The sequence below is a fragment of the Bactrocera tryoni genome, chromosome 3, assembly GCF_016617805.1.
Source record: "Bactrocera tryoni isolate S06 chromosome 3, CSIRO_BtryS06_freeze2, whole genome shotgun sequence".
Classification (NCBI taxonomy): Eukaryota; Metazoa; Arthropoda; class Insecta; order Diptera; family Tephritidae; genus Bactrocera; species Bactrocera tryoni.
In genome coordinates this window covers 35,997,822-36,020,360 of record NC_052501.1, presented here as the reverse complement: position 1 = coordinate 36,020,360, position 22,539 = coordinate 35,997,822, and the positions used below count along the sequence as shown (strand labels likewise).

Genomic DNA, 22,539 nt, shown 5'->3' with positions numbered 1-22,539 from the left:
TTAAATTTGTCTAAATTAGATGAATAGTTTTGTTTTCGTTTCCCATTCATAATTTAATTCGACTACCGATGCTTTATACAAGTAGTATGCTAACTAGTCTTAACAACAGTTTTGAAAAAATTGCAAAATTTCGCTTAATAAACAATAAATACATAATGATATAATCTGGTAATACTCGTATCAAATATAAAGTCTAATTTTTGATAACATCCGAGCAAGTCACGACTACGGAAACTCCAATATATTGATGGAATTAACGCGGTAACTAACTCTTACCTACCGCGCAACTCAAAGCTCCAATGCGTCAAAAAGGTTTCATCTAATTTGGATAATTTTACTATGCTAAACAAAACCTACAATTTAATCAAATATAGTGAATTCATGTTTACTATTTTCATATAATTGGACTTTAAGAAACTTTTTCTCTGATAACCGAGTTGGTTAATTAACGGGATCAAGAGATGGCTTGCAGGGATGGTTGCCTCAAAATCATCTTTTCATTCTTGCTTGGTTGCGCGAGTTAATGTCGTTTACACGATGTGAGTCACTTAAATTATACTTTTAAAATTTAAATTGCACCGAAATGCGCACTCTTTATTGATATTCTTAAGACTAACTTGTTACATAGATCTCACGGCTATTTATACTTGTACTAACTAATGTGATTACTTATTATATTGGATAGTTCGTTTACATATATCAACTTTTTGATACATTTCCTTTGTACTAAGATAATGTTGTTGATACGAGTATATTTTGTTTACTGAAACAATACATACATATGCATGTGTATTCTGCACAGCTATTCAATCATACAGCCGCAATTCAGAATTTTTGACGCCATTTAATATTTTAATAATAATTAAAAGCCATGGAAAAATAAAAATTGTAAAGTAACCTTCATTTTAATTAATACTACCAATTTTGGAGAATAAAATTATGAAATAGAAACTAATATGTTAGTATTCTGTTGTGATCGAAATTCTCATTATTATGCATGATATACCCAGAGGTTAAGTTTGACTACAGAGCATATAAACGAATATCACATTAATTAGTTTTAATTTTACAGAGTCGGAGAAAATGTTTAGCCAGACTTTTTTGCTAACAGAACAGCTATAAATGCTAAAAACATCAAGAAATTGCTATTTTTAAACACAAACAACTGAATTATTGAGTTCTTTATACTCTGCCGAGACGTATTTTTAGTATATATTATTACATTAGCAAATGTATAAAAAAAGTTTAATTTTTATAACTCGTTAGCTCTCAGCGAAGCTTATGTAGTAACATGAAAATTATTATGTGTAACTGTATTAATTTTTATGTGTTTTCCAAAGATAATTTAAAAAAAATAAAGTGCGCAAAGCCAAGGTCTATTAATTGAAATCAACGAAAAGTAGATTCAAAGGTAAAAACAATGATATCGATGGTATCTTTTTAAATTATCCAAGCTATCGAGTGGCCTAACTATCGATCATTTTGCAGCTCAAACTTGTTGCCATTGTAAAGGTAATTTCATATTGCCACTCTCATACAGACATTGTCGTTGCTCTCATGAAACACAATACCTCATATATTGATCAAATTTGGGCGCATCTAGGCCAGGTAGGTCTAGGTCCGAATTAAGAGTTTAAGACAGCACCCGCCAATTTCACCGAACAAAAAGTAAAATATTCCTGACGGTCAGTCACGTTCGACCACGACCGTTTTCGCTTGAGTTTGCCGGAAGACATACATTTTTCAGAAATGGATCGATTTTTTTCCAATTCAAATGAAAATTTTGATAAAGAGGTTAACGTAATGTGATGCAACCATACATCGGGATTATGTTTGTTACCAGCCTCTTGGCTTTTATGACTTCAAAAAAATACATTCCTTTTTATTGCCTTATGTAATTCTAAAATAACCATCATTTCTAGAATATTGTCTTAATTCTCATGTTGATTTGAGTAATAGTTTTGAGACACAGCTAAACGCGTTTTTTCTCTTAATTGTATTTTCGAAGGTGGTTGTCAAGATTTGCAGAATTAGTCAACCGATCTTAATGATATTTACAAGTCTTGAACACAGGATTTTATTTTTATTCAACTTCTTCTTCTTCTTTACTGGCGTAGACACCGCTTACGCGATTCTAAGCGAAGCCAAGTCCTTCGCCACCTGGTCCTTCCAACGGAGTGGAGGTCTTCCTCTTCCTCTGCTTCCCCGGCGGGTATTGCATCGAATACTTTCAGAGCTGGAGTGTGTTCGTCCATACTTACGACAGCGCAGCCGTTGTCTCTTAATTCGCTGAACTATGTCAATGTTGTCGTATATCTCATACACCTCATTTTTCCATCGTATGCGATATTCGACGTGGCCAACGCGCAAAATCTTTCGCAGAACCCTCCTCTCGAAAACTCATAACGTCGACACATCAGATGTTGTTATCGTCCATACCTCTGCATCATATAGCAGGACGAAAATAATGGTTTGGTTTTTGTTTGTTGTTATTCTGGGTTGGATTTCGAGGCTAACATTGTTGTTGCTGTTAATGCTGGTTGCAAGATAGACGAAATTGTCTTCAACTTCGAAGTTATGACTGTCAACAGTGACGTGGGTGCCTAATCGCTAGTGCGACGACTGTTTGTTTGATGACCGGAGATATTTCGACTTGCCCTTAAACTTGCCGTTTATAGCCAGACCCATTTGCTTTGCTTCCCTATCCATTCTGAAGAAAGCAGAGCTAACGGCGTGGTTGTTGAGGCCAATGATATCAATATCATCGGCATACGCCAGAAGCTGTACACTCTTATAGAAGATTGTACCTGCTCCATTAAGTTTTGCAGCTCGAATTATTTTCTCCAGTAGTAGATTGAAAAAGTCGCACGTTCCGTATCGGACGATTCGGAGAGGTCCTTCTCGATCCTGCGAAACTTTTGGTATTGCTCAACGTTAGTTTACACAGCCGAATTAGTTTTGAGGGGATACCAAATTCAGATATCGCGGCATAAAGTAGCTCCTTTTCGTGATGTCAAAAGCAGCTTTGAAATAGACGAAAAGGTGGTGCATGTCGATTCTCTTTTCGCGGGTCTTTTCCAAGATTTGGCGCATTGTGAATATCTGACCGGTTGTTGATTTTCCAGGCCCAAGCCACACTGATAAGGTCCAATCAGTCTTTCACACAATACGCTCGATAGTACCTCATACGCGATGTTGAGGAAGCTTATCCCACGGTAGTTGACGCAGATTGTGGGGTCTCCCTTTTTGTGGATTGGGCAGAGCACACTTAAATTCCAAACGTTGGGCATGCTTCCGTCCGACCATATTCTACAAAAAAGCTGATGCATGCTACTTATCAGTTCTTCGCGGCCGTGTTTGAATAAGTTGGGAATCCATCGGGCCCCCCCGCTTTGTTGTTCTTCAGACGGGTAATTGCTTTTCGAACTTCTTCTTGGTCGGGCATTAGAAGGTTTGCTCCATCGTCATTGATTGGAGAATCCTCATCCTCGGGTTCGCCTTCTCTTGGCGTTATGCTTATCACTGCCATTTAGCAGGCTGGAGAAGTGTTCCCTCCATAGTTTTAGAATGTTCTGGGCATGGGTTACTAGATCACCTCTGGGGGTTCTTCAACATTACATCAATGAAATTCAGCCACATTTAAGCTTATGTGTATGGAAAGCCCGGGGACCATTTGCCCGATGTATTATTCCATAAATAACCCTATCCTATGTATTTCATGATTCAATCAAAAAATTACAATTTACGGTGCCTCAGTTTTTAAGATATCGTTTTGAAATTTTGCAAACGTCATTTTCTCTTCAAGAAGCTGCTCATTTGTCGGAACTGTCGATATCGGACCACTTTAACATATAGCTGCCATATTAACTGAACGATCGGAATCAAGTTCTTGTATGGAAAATTTTCACTTTTGACAATGAATCTTCACGAAATTTGGTATAGATTATTTTATAAGGCAACAGTGTAATCTCCGAAGAAATTGTTCAGATCGGTTAACTATAGCATATAGCTACCATACAAACTAAACGATCGGAATCTAGTGCTGGTATGGAAAACTTTTGCATTTGACGTGGTATCTTCACCGCCGAAGTTAACGTTTTTTCTTGTTTCTCCTTACGTACGACATCCCGTCGCTACATAACATGTTGAACTTGGAAGAGAAGATTACTTTCTGCAAACCGACATCAGTTCAGCTTTGGTGCTTTATAGCCCACCTGAGGCATTATTGACGCATTTCCTTAGTCAAAAGTTGTTTTTTTTTGTCGGGTCGTCGAGCGTTCAAACCAGCATCCAGGAGCCTGTTTCGTATTAAAAAATAAAAAACAAATATTCCTCCAGTATTTGCCCCCCGACATGTTTTATATACATATATTTTCACCTTCTTAACTCTATGTCCCGAAAAACAAATCAATAATTAACGAAACAGCTGGTACATCACATATACTACATCTCATTTGAGTTAATAAGGTTGATATTATTATAAATATTTCAGGCAAACAAACTTTATTAATGAAACTAACCGAGTCTACGACCTATAATAAACAATACATACATAAGATAATAAGACGCAACAATTTGTTTCTTCGAATTCCTACACACCATTTTTACAACCTGAACATGGTATAAAATTTTGCCATGAAGTTTGTAACAGCCAGAAGGAAACGTGGGAACCCTATTAAATAAATATATATATGTAGGTATATATATGTTCTCGCTCTTTAAATATCGATCTGAAAATTTTCACACATTCTTTTCAAGCAGCTGTTCAGTTAAGGGGCCGCTATAGAATTTAGCTGCCCTAAGAAGTGATCGTTTAAAATGAAGACCTTGTATGGATACTTTTTTATGTGACAAGATCGAAGACAACGCGAAAGTTTTTGAAAAAATGGTTCAGATCACCGAACCAATTGTTCAGATCGGGTTAAATTGGCATATAGCTGTCATTCAAACTGATCGACCAAAATTTATTTAAATGCTCATACCAAAGAAATCGCAGTTTCACTTCTGTCTTAATCTAAAATGTATTTCAGTCCGATCTTGCAGCATTGAAAGAACCTAGTTGCTGTAAAAGAAAGACAAAGCAGACATTTTATTTATAATTTTTTTTTTTATTGAACATGTGTGTATATATTTATTTGTATTAAGCCAAAAGTATGAATCATCAGTTTTTTCACAAATAAACTCGAAAATTGACAGGAAATCAAGGATTAAACACTTATGTTTAGTTGATGCTCTGATATCAGCTCCTCATGCTTATTTAGTTCCGTTAAAAATATTGGATTACATTTTTGCCATAAACTTTGATAGAAATTTTTTGATTTGCTAACTCATCGTTCATCTGTTTTCTCTGCAGGAGCCGTGGAGAATTGCCAATTGCGAATTCCGACCGCTTGCGAATAACACAGACCAGCACCGCTGTACAATTGGCTGTGGAGCACGTGCAACGGGAGGACGCCGGTCATTATACATTGATAGCACGAACGAAAGGTAATGATGTAATTCGCAAAGATGTGGAGCTCATTGTCGAGGACAGATCGACGGGTGAGGATCCACCCGTATTTCTACGACGACTGGTTGATCTGTCGGTGAAAGTGGGAACTCGCACTCGATTGTTAGTCGAGATACGTAGTTCCACTGATGTTAAGGTAAGACGCTTTCTTACATTTAGATTTAATATCAAAACCAAATGCAGTATGTACATATATCTAAATGCATATATCCACGTAATAGCTCACTTGGTACCGAAATGATCGACGAATATGTGAAAACGATCGAATAAATGAAGTAAACGAGGGCAACTTCCACTATTTGGAAGTGAGTCCTGTTATATTGGAAGATGGCGGACAGTGGATGGTGTTAGCTGAAAACTCGGGTGGCCGCAATTCATGCATTGCACATCTGAATGTACTTGTGCCCAAAGCTTACAAGGCACCCGAGTTCATTGAGGAACTACGTGCTGTGCTCACCCAACAAGGCACGGTTTCGCTCGAATGCAAGGTGATTGGTGTACCCACACCGCAGTTGCGTTGGTTTAAGGATTCCAAAGAAATCAAGGCTGGTGATGTATTCGCGCTGACCGCCAATCTGGATGACCCCACTTCACTGGGCACATATACTTGCGAGGCTGTCAACTGTATGGGCAAATCATATTCCAGTTCGAAGGTGCATGTAGTCGGACGTGGCAGTAGGGAGGGATCGCTCAAACCAGCTGACAGGTGAGAGTAATTACTTCTCAGCAGAGAGAGATATATCTCTTTTCTCTCTCCAACCAAATTACTCCACACTAATACTACAATAATTGTCTCAATTCCTCTTTTACACAATCGACGTTTACCTGCTCGACATCTCATCTGATCATAGCATCCCCAACAATACACCTCCGCCGATATTTACGAATGAGTTGCGCGACATGAGTGTTCGCATCGGGGAGCCAATAATTCTGGGATGCCAAGGTAGGTGTGATTTAGTAGTAGTAGTAGTAACACTGGTGATAGCCGGGCACGCGGTGCTGTCGGCGGTGTTTGGGCAACTTGCCAAATATCACAATCGAACATAAGTATAACAAACACTAACGAGGTGGACAAAAACAGAAAGACTTTTTCTGTAAATTGCGTCACCATTGCACCATTCGCACACGAGACATGCTGTTAAGCGGTCAAGCGCGAACGGCGCAGTCACCGCTGGCATCCACACTAACAGATGGCTATAATAGCGCTGACGTTTCTACTTTTAAATACGATTGAAGAGAATTTGTATACATACATATGCACATAAACTATGTAAGAGTATTGTGGTCTGCACAAAGCAAGCAACCCCTCGCGCCTTCGCGGAAACATTGAAATGTTCAAACTTGAACTCGATTAAATGCTTGGATTCTTCGGTGTGTTGCGGTAGGTCAGCCACTTTGCGTGTCGATCGTGCCGATTGCTGCTCTTGTGTGTCTGTGCAAATTACATGTGTTGCAACACCGAATGCCGCGATCAAAACAAACGCATATCAAACGAACAAGGCGAGGAAATCAAATTAAGATAAATAAACACCTATTTACGAGACATACATATAAATATCCGACTGTAAGTGGGTATTTTGGTGTGCGGGAGCAAATACACTCTTGAGATCGCAAAAGTGTTGTTCACACGGCCGATTTCAGTCCGAAGTACTCATCATTTTATATGCAAACATTTTTAGATTTTGTTATATGCAAATTCGTCTACAAACGAACCTTATTATTATAAGTGACGGCCGAGGCAATTTACCGCCCTAGGCAAATGCGAAATTCTGCGCCACTTCTAAGCTTATTTTGCCTTAACAACAAAATTTATAATTTGTTATTATGTTTAAGACCTTTTTATAAAAAAAAAAAAATTGTATTCCAAAGTTTAGGTATTGAAGCAATTCAACTTCAGATCAATTCAACTCTTTTGTGGTATTAAGAATTTCAACAATTTTCAGTCGAAGTCTACGACTAACCTAAAAAATTAAGATTCGACAGTTAATAAAATAGCTGAAAGGTTTTAAACGAGAAATAAAAAGAGTTCAATTTTGTTATTGTTCTCGAGAAGCTGAATAATTATTAAAATGGACATAAGTTTTGATTTGTATCACGATGACTAAACTGTTGGGGCTGAAACTGATTTTCTGCGCATAAGAAAAAGCCTGTCAGATAAATCCATTTGAATTGCCTAAAATCAAGTAAGCTAAAGTATTGCTGACCACTAAATGGCTTTCAGGTTTGTTTCAGATTTACTCGTTTTGTTTCATTTAAAGAAACATTACTCCAAACTCTCCGTTTCCTTGCTGTTGGTAGTTATCAAGAATCCTTTATTAATAATTTTAACTTTGGGCTGGCGCTACCATACCTAGGGTTGTTAAAAACGTTTTAAATATCTATTATGAACATCGTGACTGAAGAGGAGCAAAACGTTTCAAAAATTTAATTTTACCCAAGAAGTATATTCTTAGAGATTATAAATTGTAGCAACTCCTTATGTTCGAAACATTTCCAACAGTCCGCTAATGTTATATTTGCCTCGATCAGCTTTGGGATTTTGCTCCAGAAGCTCAACAAATTTTTGTGCCTTTCTGTGAAGTTATACAAAATAACTGGTTTCAACATTTTTTAATAAACGCAGCAATGATCAACTGCAACTTCTTCGTAGTAGTTGAAATTTTTTATACTCTAGTCAACTCCACTAACGCGGAGTTAAAAGCCGTTATACTAAAAATAACAACACTAGAATCGATTTTTTTTTGACTGGTTCAGTTGATATTGAATTTCAAAACTTTTCCCAAACCCAGTTAGGTTGGAAATCGTAATAGGGGTCATGAATATTAAAAAAACTATTATAAAAAGTAGTGCAAAATAGTTAATTATTTAAGTATTTTCGTGATTTTAATTTGGAAAAATCAAATAAATATTATATATGTATATATATAATATTTTTTTATATTTTAAGAAAATTTACCCGGGTCAAATATTATAAGAACTGCTACCGACAGTATAAAATTAGATGAAATTGGGTAATAACTTCGCTCACTCTCCATACAACAAAATTTACAAAACTTCGACGAGGGGCATGGCACCGCCCACTTTTTGGTGAAATCACATATCTCGGGACCCGATCAATCGATTTCGACTAAAACCACGCCTACTTTCCATATGACACAATTTAAAACTCCATTTGGTTCTTTCACTTTCCAGTAAATAAAGAAGTAACTAATACTCGTATGTATAACCGGATAAAACTATGCAATAATAATTCGTTTAATGTATGCCACTTTAAGACCAATAATTGCCCAAATCGAACCAAAACTGCTCAAGTCCCTAGGTACCGAATATGTGGACCCCAGTATCAATAGTTGACTTTTGACCCGCAATACCGGTCAATGTGTGAGATTTATAATTGAAATTCAGACATAATCCTTTCCTGATAATAGTAATTCTGTGTATCAAAACTGGGTTGAATCGGTCTATGACTTCACTGAAACTCCATATACATATCTAATATAAAGATTTTCAAAGTCCCCTGTGACTTTATGCTGGATATATCGGCCAATATTTGAGTTATCGCAATGAAAAAAAGTAAGGAAGGGCTAAGTTCGGGTGTCACCGAACATTTTATACTCTCGCATGATAAAGTGATAATCGAGATTTCTTTATCCGTCATTTACATATTTTTCAAATACCGTATTTGTGTAAAGTTTTATTCCGCTATCATCATTAGTTCCTAATATAATGTATAATATATACATATGTACATGAGAAGGCATCAAATGGAATTCAAAATAGCGTTATATTGGAAGAAGGTGTGGTTGTGAACCGATTTCACTCATATTTCGTACATGTCATCAGTGTGTTAAGAAAATATTATGTACCGAATTGCATTGAAATCGGTCTAGTAGTTCCTGAGATATGGTTTTTGGTCCATAAATGGGCGACGCCACGCCCATTTTCAAATTTAAAAAAAAGCCTGGGTGCAGCTTCCTTCTGCCATTTCTTCCGTAAAATTTAGTGTTTCTGACGTTTTTTGTTAGTCGGTTAACGCACTTTTAGTGATTTTCAACATAACCTTTGTTTGGAAGGTAGGCGTGGTTTTCATTTGAATTCTTCCATTTTTGAACTGTATATGGAAATGCCTGAAGTAAACGACTCTGTAGAGTTTGGTTGACATAGCTGTAGTAGTTTCTGAGATATGTACAAAAAACTTAGTAGGAAGCAGGGCCACGCCCACTTTTCCAAAAAAACTAATTATTTATGGCTTAGTTATGACACTTTATAGGATTTCGGTTTTCGAAATTTTGTGGGCGTGGCAGTGGGCCGATTTTGCCCATCTTCGAACTTAACCTTCTTATGGAGCCAAGAATACACGTATTTCTCATGAAAATTTCATCATGATATCTAATTTTTACTCAAGTTACAGCTTGCACGGACGGACGGACGGACAGACAGACATCCGGATTTCAGCTCTACTCGTCACCCTGACTTTAAGGATTTGGTCATTGTTCGTCGGGAGAGGACTTTACTTTCCAAATGCCTACTCAGTCTAAAGTAGCACCTGTTACCAAGAGTGATTCTGTTTGGATTTCAAGGTTGATATTGTTCAATGTCAATAGTGACGTGCGAGTCATGTTGTGAATGCGATGACTGTTTGTTTGATGACAGGAGATATTTCGTTTTGCACACAATCAGACCCATACCCTTCGCTTTCTTTTCCAGTCAGGAGAAAGCAGATATAGCGGCGCGGTTGTTGAGGCCATTCATATCAATATCATTGACGTACACTAGAACCTGACTATTTTTCAAAAGTTATAGGTCGCTGTAAATTTAGTTGTTAGACAAATAAAGCATAGAAGGGACCGAGAATTTGGCATAGTAAGTTCCCGTTTCGACAAATACCAAGGATTTTCGTAATCCTATAGAATTGAACTTAAATTTGATCTCAATATTGCCTTTCCTTCCAGAGTGAAAATATTTTAGTCCCCATGGTTTCATAATGAGCCATATAAGGACCTAGGCGCGTCGTCAGACATCAACCCCACCTCCCTGTTACCTACCTAATTGTTTGTATTGTAACGAAAGCTTTGGTTAAGACATTTTCATTTCTGTTTATAAAGGAAAAAGGTTACAGTGTGTGAATTTCGTCATAAACCTTAAAATGAAATTGAGTGAGGTAGTTAATACCATTAGCTTCTCGGAGAACCGCTTGGATAATATTATTTATCTTCTATATATTCTTTTAAGGAATAAACTATATAACTCTGAGTTATTGGATTGCTTGGGTATAGCGCTCAAATTTAGGTCAAATTGTTAACCCTTTTTAGTAAATATCTCAGTATTAAAAATTCTTCCACATTACGTTCTCCAAACTTCTAAATATGTTCTATCAATTCTTTTACACTTGGTACGTGATCCGACTGATAACTTTATTAAATTTTTTAAACTTGACTACAGTTATTAAATTTACAATTGATTTATCAAATGCAATTCATCTGGTTCAATTTTCACATAACCTGTCCCCACCGGGAGATCCCGCTATAAATTTGAATTCGGCAGAATCAAATACATTCCTGAGGTGCAAATTAGTGCAATTGCCGACTACTTTTTTAACCTTAAATCTCACCTAAGCTGAAGGAAATGCTTCCCTGTGACTTTAGTTCATAGTTTTACTAGTAACAACATCGGTTGTTACGATTGCTCCCTTTTACATGCCTTCCATATTCCAGTGGGGAGATTTCACTTTAATTTTATATTTCATGTAGAAGTCTGCGTTTTGTCCAACGGCTTGTGAGATATGACTTTTGAAGTAAAGCGCTGAACTATGAAAAGTCCAATTTTTGAGATGATTCGTAAGATTCTGCAAATAACTTTACGTTTATCGCATTATCAATTACTCCGTTGGAGCAGGGCTATTTATAAGTGCTGAGTTTCGGAAAGTTTACTACTACTTCTACAGTAAAGATCATATATTGCACTATTTTTAACTGTATTGTTAAACTTTCCAGTTGTGGTGCCACCGTGGCCCAAAACAGTGGTATGGTATAACAAGAATGGTCGTATCGAGTCTGGCGAAAGATACAAATTAATCGAAGACGGATTAGGAGTCTATATGATCGAAATCAAACCCTCTGAGAGTTGTGACGAAGGTGAATGGAAATGTGTAGTCACAAGCTATGAAGGTTGTATGGGCATTTCAACATGTAACGTCACAATGGACAGTGAGTATAAGTGTGCTAATAAGTCATAAAATAAAATATATATATTTTTATTTTTATGTGAATAGTTCCGAAAAATTATCGGAAACCACGTTTCATGGAGAGTTTGCGTGCTGTACTTACCGAAGAAGGCCTGGTTTCATTCGAATGCAAAGTAGTGGGCTTCACGCCACGCCCATACTCAAATGGTTTAAGGATGGTCAGAGAACTGAAGCCCGGTGACGTTTATCAACTAACTGGTACCAACTCGCTCGGTACTTACTGCTGTGTGGCTAAAAACTGTATGGGTGAGAGCAGCAGTGTTGCTGTACTCACCGTTGAGGATATACAAAACCAACTTAACGACGAGGAACGGCTGCTGTTTGCAAACCAAAATCAGCCACCGAAATTTGTTGTTGGCCTGAAGAGCCAAGAAGCTAAGATCAATGAAAGTTTCCAGTTTACAGTAAATGTTAAGGCTACACCAGATCCAGTACTATCATGGTTCCGCGATGAACTGCCGATCGAGAATAGCGAACGGTATAATCATTATCGTGGTGAACACGAAAATTGGCACTTAGACATAAGATCTGTAGAATTTGTCGATCAAGCGGAATGGAAGTGTGTTGCTGTGAATGACTTTGGCACTAGTTTAACATCTAGTTACTTAAAACTACAGATACCGCGTCATTACAAGAAACCACGTTTTCTGGAATGCCTTAGAGCAGTGCTCACGGAGGAAGGCGCTGTCAATTTGGAGTGCAAAGTAATTGGAGTGCCACAGCCAGTGCTAAAGTGGTACAAGGATGGTGTTGAGCTAAAACCTGGAGATATACATCGTATTATATCTGGACAAGACGGAACTTGTTGTTTAGGAACGTACACCTGTGAGGCAAGAAACTGTATGGGCATTGTGGCAAGTTCAGCGTCATTGCTTGGCTTCGAGGAGGCCTATAAAACTCAAAAGGAAGAGAAAGCTCAAGAAAACGAGTTGCAGCGTAACTTCTCTTTATCCACTATACAAGAAGAGCATACGTCTCAACTGTATGAAACTCCTGTTGGTGACATAACAATTGACTCAAAGGGTGAGGTATCTTTTTCATTTGATGGTAAAGAGGTTTCGGTGTCTCTGTATGAGACACCCGATTTAACTGAAGAGGAAGCATTAAAGATTGTTGAAATGTATGCCGATCAAATCTCAGAGCATGTTACCGAACACAATGTAGTGGAATTGCCACCGTTGCGTTTTGTCAAAGAGACTTCGCAGTCGGGTAAACTTCTAATGGAGGCTGTGGTCATTGATATTTCACCAGAATACTTTTCCCATGAGGAGGATATGCGCACCGAGGCAGGTTTGGATGATATTTCCATAACGGAGATAACAGTGCATGGATCTTCCGGACATGAGGATGAAGTCGATCGTGAGGCTGAAAAATATACCCAACGCAGTTTCGAGAAAATGGAGGAAGAACTCTCTCTGACTGCACCCATACGCAAACGTAAGAAATCACGACCCACAGAAACCACAGAAGAATTTTACAGTTTGTCCAAAGCATCTGATAGCCAAGCTGGCGATGAAGACACTTCTGATTTGCAAACGTTTGCTAGCGCCACACAAATGTCATCACGCGTCGATTCCGCTATGGGACCTGATGCCGCGCAGGTCGAGGAAAATATACAACCACCAAAACGTAAAAAGGGCAAGAAACAAACTGACAGTGATTCATCAAAAACAAACGAAGATGATGCAAAAATGCAAGACATCTCCGGGGCAGTTGGCGATGGTTTGATCACTCTAAAACCAGTAAAAATCATTTCCAGTGCAGAGGAGATTGAACAAAATTTAAGTGCTCTTTTGCCACTGGCCAAACTTTTGAAAACAATTGAGCATCACTTGACCGTGGTTGAGAATGAAGTCGTCGAGCAGGCGACCATGATGATGACTCCAGCTTCTGCTGAGCAGAGTATCGCTATTATTCGCAATATTGTTGATCCAATAAAACAAGTTCAAAGCAAATTAAGAGTATATTCCGGAGAAACCGCACTTGATGCGCTCTTTCAAACGATGGAAGAGGATATACGAAAGCTGCATAGAAGTCTTCAAGTAATTGAGAAGTGCGTCGAAATTGATGAAACTGGTGTCACACTTATACAACGCACCAGCGTCTGCATCATAGACAGCGTAGGCGATCAGCTAATTAAGGCTTTGCGGGAAGTGCAGAACATAGCCAAGTGCTTCGAATCAACTAGTTTACGTGCACATATTGATTTAACGGCAGATGACATTAAACAGGGTCTCGAAATAACACAAGGCACTATTAAGTCACAAGCTCTACTACAAGAAGCGCAGGAATTGAGGCAGCTAAGCACCTTTCAGAAACGGTGGCCAAATTACAAGCTATGCCGTGCAGTTGAACCAGTCTCTTTGCGACTATTTCGGACGCGAAATTGCCCAACGAGGCTGATGCATTGAAGCTCATTTGTCTACCCGTTGTAAATTTACAAGCCGCTTTAGAAAAAATGGAGAATGAGTTGATGAGTCTTGAAAGAGAACGAGGAACAAATTTACAGAAAGGTGCTGTAAAAGGTGTTGGAAAATATCGTAGAACCAATCAAAAGGAACTACAATCGGTATTGGAGACAATAGTAACGAAAGACCGAACTGTCCGCTACACAGTCTACAGGTGAACAAAAAGAAAGGTTAATAATGCTATATTGGATATTGTGACCTCGCCTATTCGAACTCAATAAGGGCTTGGAGGTTATACTAAGTCAGTCGTCTGACAATGTGCAAGCTGGTATGTTGACTGTTAGCACTGTGGAATCAATGGTACCGCCACTGCAGGAAATACAAAATGGGTTAGCACAGCTTACTCAGGATGTGGAACGTGGTCATTTCAATGAAGAAGCAGCGCTCGACTCAGCGGACACTCAAAAGCTCCTTCAAACTATTGCGCAGTCGGTACTGCACTTTGAGACGAATATCGAGAGACTTTCAGCACGTTTGTCCCCTAATGTACAAAAGGGCTTGTTTAGTTTGAAGGAAGAAATGTCTTCGTTAATTGGCAATGTACTCGACGATAATATTACCAAATACCATGTGACGCTCTTAGAAAACTTGAAGCGTCCAATTGACGAGCTTAATTACTGCATACGTCAAATTGAAAGCAAATCAATTTCGGGCTCGTTAACTGACTTTATTGATCCTTTGCACAGTTTAAGTGATCGTGTCAATTTGGGTAAAGAGATTATGCATATGTCAGGGACGAAGCAGAATGTTAAAAATGTAGATGTCCTGGAGAAAATGCAGCAATTAATTAGAAATGTGGAAATTGATATTGAAGAACACGAGTTCAAAACGCTGCAACACGAAGTAGAGCTTGACGAGAAACTTGCAGCTGAGCAAGAAAAATCGTTCATCTACATGCGTGAAGCAATGGAAATGAAAATAGCTCAAGACGAAGCAGGACAAAACATACAAGAGCTTCTACACACACTTACAGAGATCGAAGCGACACCGGGCTTAGACACTCAAACCCAAAAGGTTTTATCTCAATTAGATCAAAGCCTCACTGGCTTAGTGGCAGATGTGGAGGTATTGAAGGAGTCACAGAGCACAAGGGAAGAAAATGAAGCTGCCACAAAAGTTCTGACTGATATTGCTAAACCGCTGCAGACGGTTGCTGAGGTATTACGCAATTCACTTACACCAGAGAAAGTACCAAAAATCCAATCGGTACCACAAAGTGAAAGTCTGAGCGCAGTTTTGCAAGAAATAAAAGACGTCGTTGAGAATATACCAGACCTAAATGAGCACCACATTAAATTAAAAGCACTGCCAATTGTACAGTCCGTGATTGAAATGGTGCCTGTTCTTCAGTCTATTACTAATTTACCACGAGCAATAACTGCAGTCACCCAAACAGCAGTCGGTGAGAAGAAGAAAGCAGAACCAGATGTTGATAATAATGCTGCAAAGAAACCTAAATTAGACACAAAAACCGAAATAGACAAAGAAAAAATAACGGCTCCACCAAAAGTTGAACCAGTAGCAAAGATTGAGGATGAAGGCTCGACGCTAGAAGACATATCCGCTATGAAATCTGTCGCTGAATCTTTGCCAGCAGACAGTCAGGACTCTGCTGCGGGAGAGGGAACCGATCACCTTAAAGCGTTCGAGGCGAATAAGACCAAAGTAAACACATTATTGTCTCAACTCAAAAATAGCATTGCATCAGTATTAGCGCACTGCGCCGAAGTAGACGTTGCCTCCTTGCAACTAGAATCTGCGCAAAAGGTTAAAGCATGTTTGTCAAAATTAGAAGACGTCAATGAATGTATTGCAGATGTACATCAACCCATCATTGTGGAAACTTTGCACACACACGCTGACATTAGTAATCGTAAAACTTTCGCCGAAGCTGTGTGCCATTTGGAAACATGTGTGGTGCAAGTCGAGGAGTGTCTTGCCCAACATGATTTGCAAGAGCTTAGTGAAAACTCTGTCTCTGATTTGAAAACATTGGCTCTACCCTTACAAGATCTTAAAGAGTGTATAAAAGTATTTCATAATGAAGAATTGGAGCAAGTGATTAGTTTGCCAACAGCGAGCTTATCGATGACAAGTGCTCAGGTTTTACAAGACATATGTCCCTTTGTGCTTTCTATAAAAGAGAGTAATGCACTTGAGACTCTACAGTCATTGGCTGCAGATGAGTCTTTAGCACAGTTGCAACAGTTTATACAACCCATACAAGAATTGGAAAATGCAGTGCTTTCGACAATTCATCAAGTGCATTTGTCTCAAATAGAAGATTTCCCATCTGAGGTGAGTATTGCAGTACTGGAGAAGTGCGCCAAGCCTATTTTGGATATCAGGGAAGCCTTACTGCATGTACAAGCTGAAACCCCACAATCCCCAATCGAAGAATGTCCAGCATTGGATGTGGTTAGACAAAAAGCCGATGCCATATATAACCTCCTAGAATACTGTGAACGTGCTAGTCTTAATGCATTGGAAAATATAACTGATATGTCCACACAGGCCGACGTCTCCGCATTGAAGTCTTGTGCAGAGCTGAAGTCTGTTGAGATCGGATTGGAACAAGCAGCGAAAGTTGCAGAAGAAAGTGTAAAGTATCTGGACGTCAAGGAATGTATTGCGGGTGGCATCAAACAGATCCAAGTTTGCTTGACTTCGACTGACACAAATAAAGAGCCCGAATTGCAAGATATTGGTGAAGTTATGAAGGAACTTAAAAATGAATTGGAAAATATGCAAAATGAGTTGTCCAAACCAACAACACAGCAAAATACCGTTAAAGTCAATCAAAGAGTGGCTAAAACTATGTTTAAACTAAAGGAATGCCTGGTGCATACCTATGAAACGGATGTAGGAAAGTCTTTGGACGAGATTGAAAAAACGTTCGAAGATATCTTACAAGCACTGCCGACTTTGGAAATACATCTGGCACAAGAGATGTTTACAAAAATTGATACATCTCTGTGCGCATTTAAAACCACATGCTTACGCCCAGATGCTCCAACTGATTTACAAAAGTTAGTGGACCCTATTAATAATATTTTGAAGACTGTAAAATCAATAAGTGAGTTGAAATCTATTGATATCGAGAAATCCTCATTGATTGTGGCCCATCTGCAAACGCATTTAATGTCAGCATTTAGAGTGCTAAACGAAGTCGGTGACTCATTAAGCGGGCAAGAGCGTGAAGCTGCTTTAAGGGCACAAGACGCTGTGCTTGCCACACATGAATTCATAGTGGACGCCAGTGAACAACTTCGCACAATTGAGCTCCTTCAGGAAATCGACAGTTTGACGCCGAATCTTAGTTCTATTTACGACAGTATTGCATTAGCTAAAGAGCAGAAAAACAAACAAGAGCTACTTGAAGCACTCACTCAACGCGTTTCATCAGGGAAAGCCTTTCTACAAAGCATTGAGGAAGGCTTAAATGCCAATAATCCACTCTATTATAAATTAGCGGAGGACAATGAAATGGACATACGCAGTGTAGAAGCAGCTCTTTTGCGTATAGAAAACGAAATTATACCAAAGATGGAGTTACAAATTCCAACCCCGGAGGATAGCGCGCTAGTCGACGTCCTCGGAGTGCATCTGAAATCTCTTCAAGACAGTTTCGCTAAACTCAAGACTTTACCTATTGTTTCGCAGGATATTCATGGCGATGATAAACAAAAGATATTATCCGAAACGTCTCTTATATCGAAAACACTTTCTGAGGAAGAAAAGCTATATGCTGAATTGCAGCAACGCGAAAGTTCATTACCCGCGGATGAGGATGTTTCCACTTTGGAAGACGTTTCGGCAATCGAGTCATTACTTGGCTCTCCGTTGCGCTCTCACGATGAGCATATTCCATCATCGTCAGCTGATGTAGGTAAGGTCGATGTCTTGTTGTCACAACTCAAAAGTAATATCGTCTCAGTGTTAAAATATGGCTCCGAGGTTCAGGTTGACTTCCAAGAACTGGAATCTACAGAACAGGTTAAGGCAAGTTTATTGAAATTGGAAAAAATTCATGAATGTTTTGCTGATGTTGGTCACCCTTCTGTCATTGAGCCACCTCTCCTATCCTTCTCCGAAGCTAGTGATTGCAAAACGTTTGCAGATGCTGTGTGTAATTTGGAAGCATGTGTAGTGCAAGTCGAAGAATGTATTGCTCAGAGTTATCTGCAAGATTTGAGCGAAACTGAAATATCCGATCTAAAAACTTTGGCGCAACCTCTGCACGATGTTCGTGAATGCATTAAAATTTTCCAAAATGAGGAGCTAGAGCAAGTTTTAAGTTTGCCAACAATAAGCATGCCATTAACCAGCGCTCAAGTCTTGCAGGATATTCAACCGTTTGTCTTATCCATCAAAGAGAGTCATGCACTGGAGACACTGCAGTCTTTAGCAGAGGACGAGTCACTCGTACAACTTAAACAGTTTATCCAGCCCATACAAGAGTTGCAAAATCTGTCATTATTCAATGTGGAGCAGGTGCAATTGTCTCAAGCGGATAGCATTTCTAAACAGGAAAACGTCGAAATGTTGAAAAGATTCGCAAAACCTGTTTTGGATATAAGAGAAGCTTTACTACAAATTCAAGAGGAAACACCACTATCAACGCTAGAAGAATGCGTGCCTTTAAAAGTAGTGAGAGAAAAGATCGACGTCGTATACCATCTTTTGCAATATTGTGAGCAGGTCGACATGAGTGGAGTGGAGAACGTTGTGGATATGTCCACACAAGCTGACATCTCCGCACTAAAGTCTTGCATTGAGCCACAATCTGCAGAAGCGAAACTTGAGCTGCCAGCTGTAGTTGCACAAGAAAACGTGAAGTTTCTCGATGTTAAAGAAAGCATTTCAAATAGCATTAAGCAACTCGAAGCTTGTGCAACTGATATGAAACAAGTCAATGTTCCAGAACTGCGCGAAGTATTCGCTGTGATAATGGAACTCGGAAATGAACTAGAAAGCATGCAAAACGAGCTCTCTACAGCATCCGAGCAGCAACATATGGCGGAGAGTCAAGCAAAGGTCGCCAAAGTGATGTTTAAATTAAAAGACTGTCTTGTCCATACCTATGAAGCCGGAGTGGAACAATCGCTAGAACATATTGAAACAGCTTTTGCCGATTTGTTACAAACAATGCCAATCTTAGAAATTCAACTGGCTCAAGAGATGTGTACCAAAATGGAGTCTGCCATTTTGGAGTTTAGCTCAATATGTAACAAATCAGAAAGTTTAGTAGAACTGCGTAAGCTAATCGAGCCTCTCGAGCTGGTTTTAAATAGCACCAAGGCTATTAATAAACTCCAGTTGATAGAGGTCGAGAAGTCTACAATGGTTGTGGCTAATTTACAATCACATTTGATGGCAGTCTTTAGAGCAGTTGATCAGATTAATGAAAAAATAGAGCTTGACGAATGTAAAAGTATTCTTAAACTGCAAAATTCTGTTATTTCTATCACGGAATTTATCAGTACGAGCGAAAACACATTGAGAGTAATAGAACTCATTCAGGAACTCGACTCTCTTATGCCGCAACTAAACTCCGTAGTCAACGAAATTAATGCAGAAAAAAGCGATAAAGGAAAGCAAGCCTTTTTAGAAGCACTTACTTTGAGCTTAACTTCGGGAAAGGCTTTTATAGCAAGCGTTGACGTAGGATTAAAATCTAAAAATCCTGTATTCGTGAGACTGTCCGCAGAAAATAGTTTGGACATTCAAAAAGTGCGTGATGCATTAGTCCGCATGGAAACTGAAATTCTTCCAAAAATGCATTCCAAAAATCCGTCAGCAGAAGAGGGTGCATTGGTCGATACCCTTCGACTTCACTTGAAAAACTTACAAGCTAAACTGGTTGTTATAAATAATGAAACTGTTTCTTTACAAAGCGAGGTAAAGGAATCTACAGAGGTTATTGACGACGAGATGAAAGAGGCCGTTATTGATGGTTTGGAAAGCAAGAAGTATAAGCAACAAGAAGCAGTAATCGCAGAACAGACTCAAACCGTAGTAATAGAAGCTGAAGAGAAAATTATACCCAAACAATCGACCCAAAGCTCTGAATCGGCAGTTATTAGTTCGGAGCAAGCACCACAAGAAACTGAAACTGCTACAGCAACTATCACTAAGAAGAACGAACAATTAGATTCAGAGAAACCTTCTCTACCAACTGAACCATACTTACAAAAAACTGAGGAACTCATTGATGTCACAATTGAGCTCACAAGGAATTTGAATACACAACAGTTGAGCAAAGCTACAACAGAAGTTTTCAGGTCTGTTGAAATAACTTTAAGTGAGATGAAGAATTTGATACAAACACATCCGTCAAGTGCAATCGAAGACCACCTTTTCCTTCCACTATTCAAGTTGAAAGATTTGATTGCGTTTGTTAAGAAATCACCTATAGATGATATTACGAAGAGCATGGAGATGCGTCAAGTCATACAGAATTCCAATAAAGTCTTGCTAGAAATATTAAACGGGCATCAAGGACTCCGAAGCGCAATGATTTCTGACATTACTGAGGCTACTCTACCATATATCGGTAGTATTATATCTTTCATAGCACAAGTATTTCCTAATGACAAAGAGTTATGTGCGACTTCTAGTGCGCTCCAGCGAATTTCTTCTGAAGTTGCTGTTATTAAGAAGCAAAATGCACCAAATATGGATACTGGCTCGCGATCTTATCAAAATCTTAAATCGGCTATATTCGATTTCCGAAACTCATTTGAATCTGTATTCACCAAAACACAAAATCCACCACTATTAGAACAAAGAGAAGGCTTAGATCGTCTATGCAAAGCTATAGACGAAGGCCTCATTACTGATGCTGTAGAGATTCTGCAGGAGCTTGAGATGAAGAAAGAGTTGTTTGTTTTATTGTTGGAAGGGTTAAAACACATATCTCAAGAATCGGCCACTTGTACTCTTGCAGACTTAAGAAAAGAAGATGAACCAAAGCGTGACGAAGATTCTGTAGTACAAGAAATTAAAAATGTCCTAGCGGTTCTTGGCGAAAATGAAAAATGGAAAGACACCGAAGATGAAATTAAAGAGGCACTACAAAACCCAACTGATGAACGTTTTTCAAAACTTATATTTAAAATGAGGGAGCACATTGTCCACACTTATGAGGGCGGTCCGCTTTCGTCGAACGAAATCGAAAAACAGTTAGAAGAGATCATTGATAAATTGCTTGCTAATAATCCTGAAGCCACGCGAAAATTGACTGAAGAATATTATGCAAACATAAAAGATAATAAAAAACATATATGTGAGAATATTACTAAAATTGAGAATCTCGAGTTACGAAATAAAGTAAGCGCACTAAATCCGTACATAGAAAGTATAACCATCACTATTGAAGAAATCATGAAATTGAAATCTAAAAGTAAATTCGGAAGGAAGCTTGATACATTAAAAAAATCTCTAATAGACACCGTTGCATTCTTAGATGACCTCCATAAATTAAAAAGTGGAGATGAGCACTTTAATATTAAGAAAGCCAAAAATATTGCATTAAACGGGGTTGATTACATAAATAATAAGGAAGAAGCTGCACAATTGCCTAAAATTCTGTTGGACACTTATTTATTAACAAATAATCTGCTTGAACTATGCATTAAGTTACAAACAGCGGATTATCTTCCGTCAAAACAAAAGGAAGCAGGGAGCCCTGTTTCAAAAATCGAAGATGTTGAAGTACAGGAGGTTTCCCCAGATGAGAATGAGAAAATAATGCAAGAGCCTTGTGCAGTCAAATCACTTAAATCTGAAATCGTAGCATTAGTTATAGACTCTTCCGAAGCCTCTGAACTTGTGAGATCCATAGTTTTAGAGGCTGAAGCACCACAAACAGAGATAGCTTCTAAAGAGCCTGAGGTGACCGAATTGACTGGGACTGCAGAGTCTATTAAACCAGAAGTAGAAGTGGAAACAAATGCTCCTGCACTAATTACTCCTGAAAAGCCTATATATACAATAGTGAAAGCTGAGGAGCCTCGGCAAGAGATAGCTTCTAAGGAGTCTGAGGCGACTGAACTGACTGAAACTGCAAAATCTATTAAACAAAAAGCAGAAGTGGGTCCTGTACCACTAGCTCCAGATGAACTTGCACTTACAGTTATTGAAGCTGAGGCATCTTCTAAGGAGCCTAAAGCGATGGAACTGAATGAACCCTCCGCATCTGTTAAACTAGAAGAAGTAGTTGAACAAGCTCCACAATCTGTCGAACCTGAAGCAGAAGTGGAAGCTAAGGCTCCTGTATCAGAAATTTCTGAAAAATCTAAGCCAACAGTTATTCA

General features: G+C 38.7%; 1 protein-coding gene across 1 annotated transcript in view; it reads left to right on the top strand.

The window, feature by feature from the left end:
* The window catches only part of LOC120770115, a 32,366-nt gene that overhangs the window by 9,727 nt on the left and 100 nt on the right, over positions 1–22,539 (top strand). Inside the window, 10 exon segments of the mRNA XM_040097288.1 lie at positions 5,354–5,645; positions 5,731–6,215; positions 6,361–6,452; positions 11,503–11,715; positions 11,781–11,878; positions 11,881–11,913; positions 11,915–14,049; positions 14,112–14,337; positions 14,444–21,553; positions 21,863–22,498. Of these exon segments, the coding sequence (XP_039953222.1) occupies positions 5,354–5,645; positions 5,731–6,215; positions 6,361–6,452; positions 11,503–11,715; positions 11,781–11,878; positions 11,881–11,913; positions 11,915–14,049; positions 14,112–14,337; positions 14,444–21,553; positions 21,863–22,498 (11,320 nt within the window).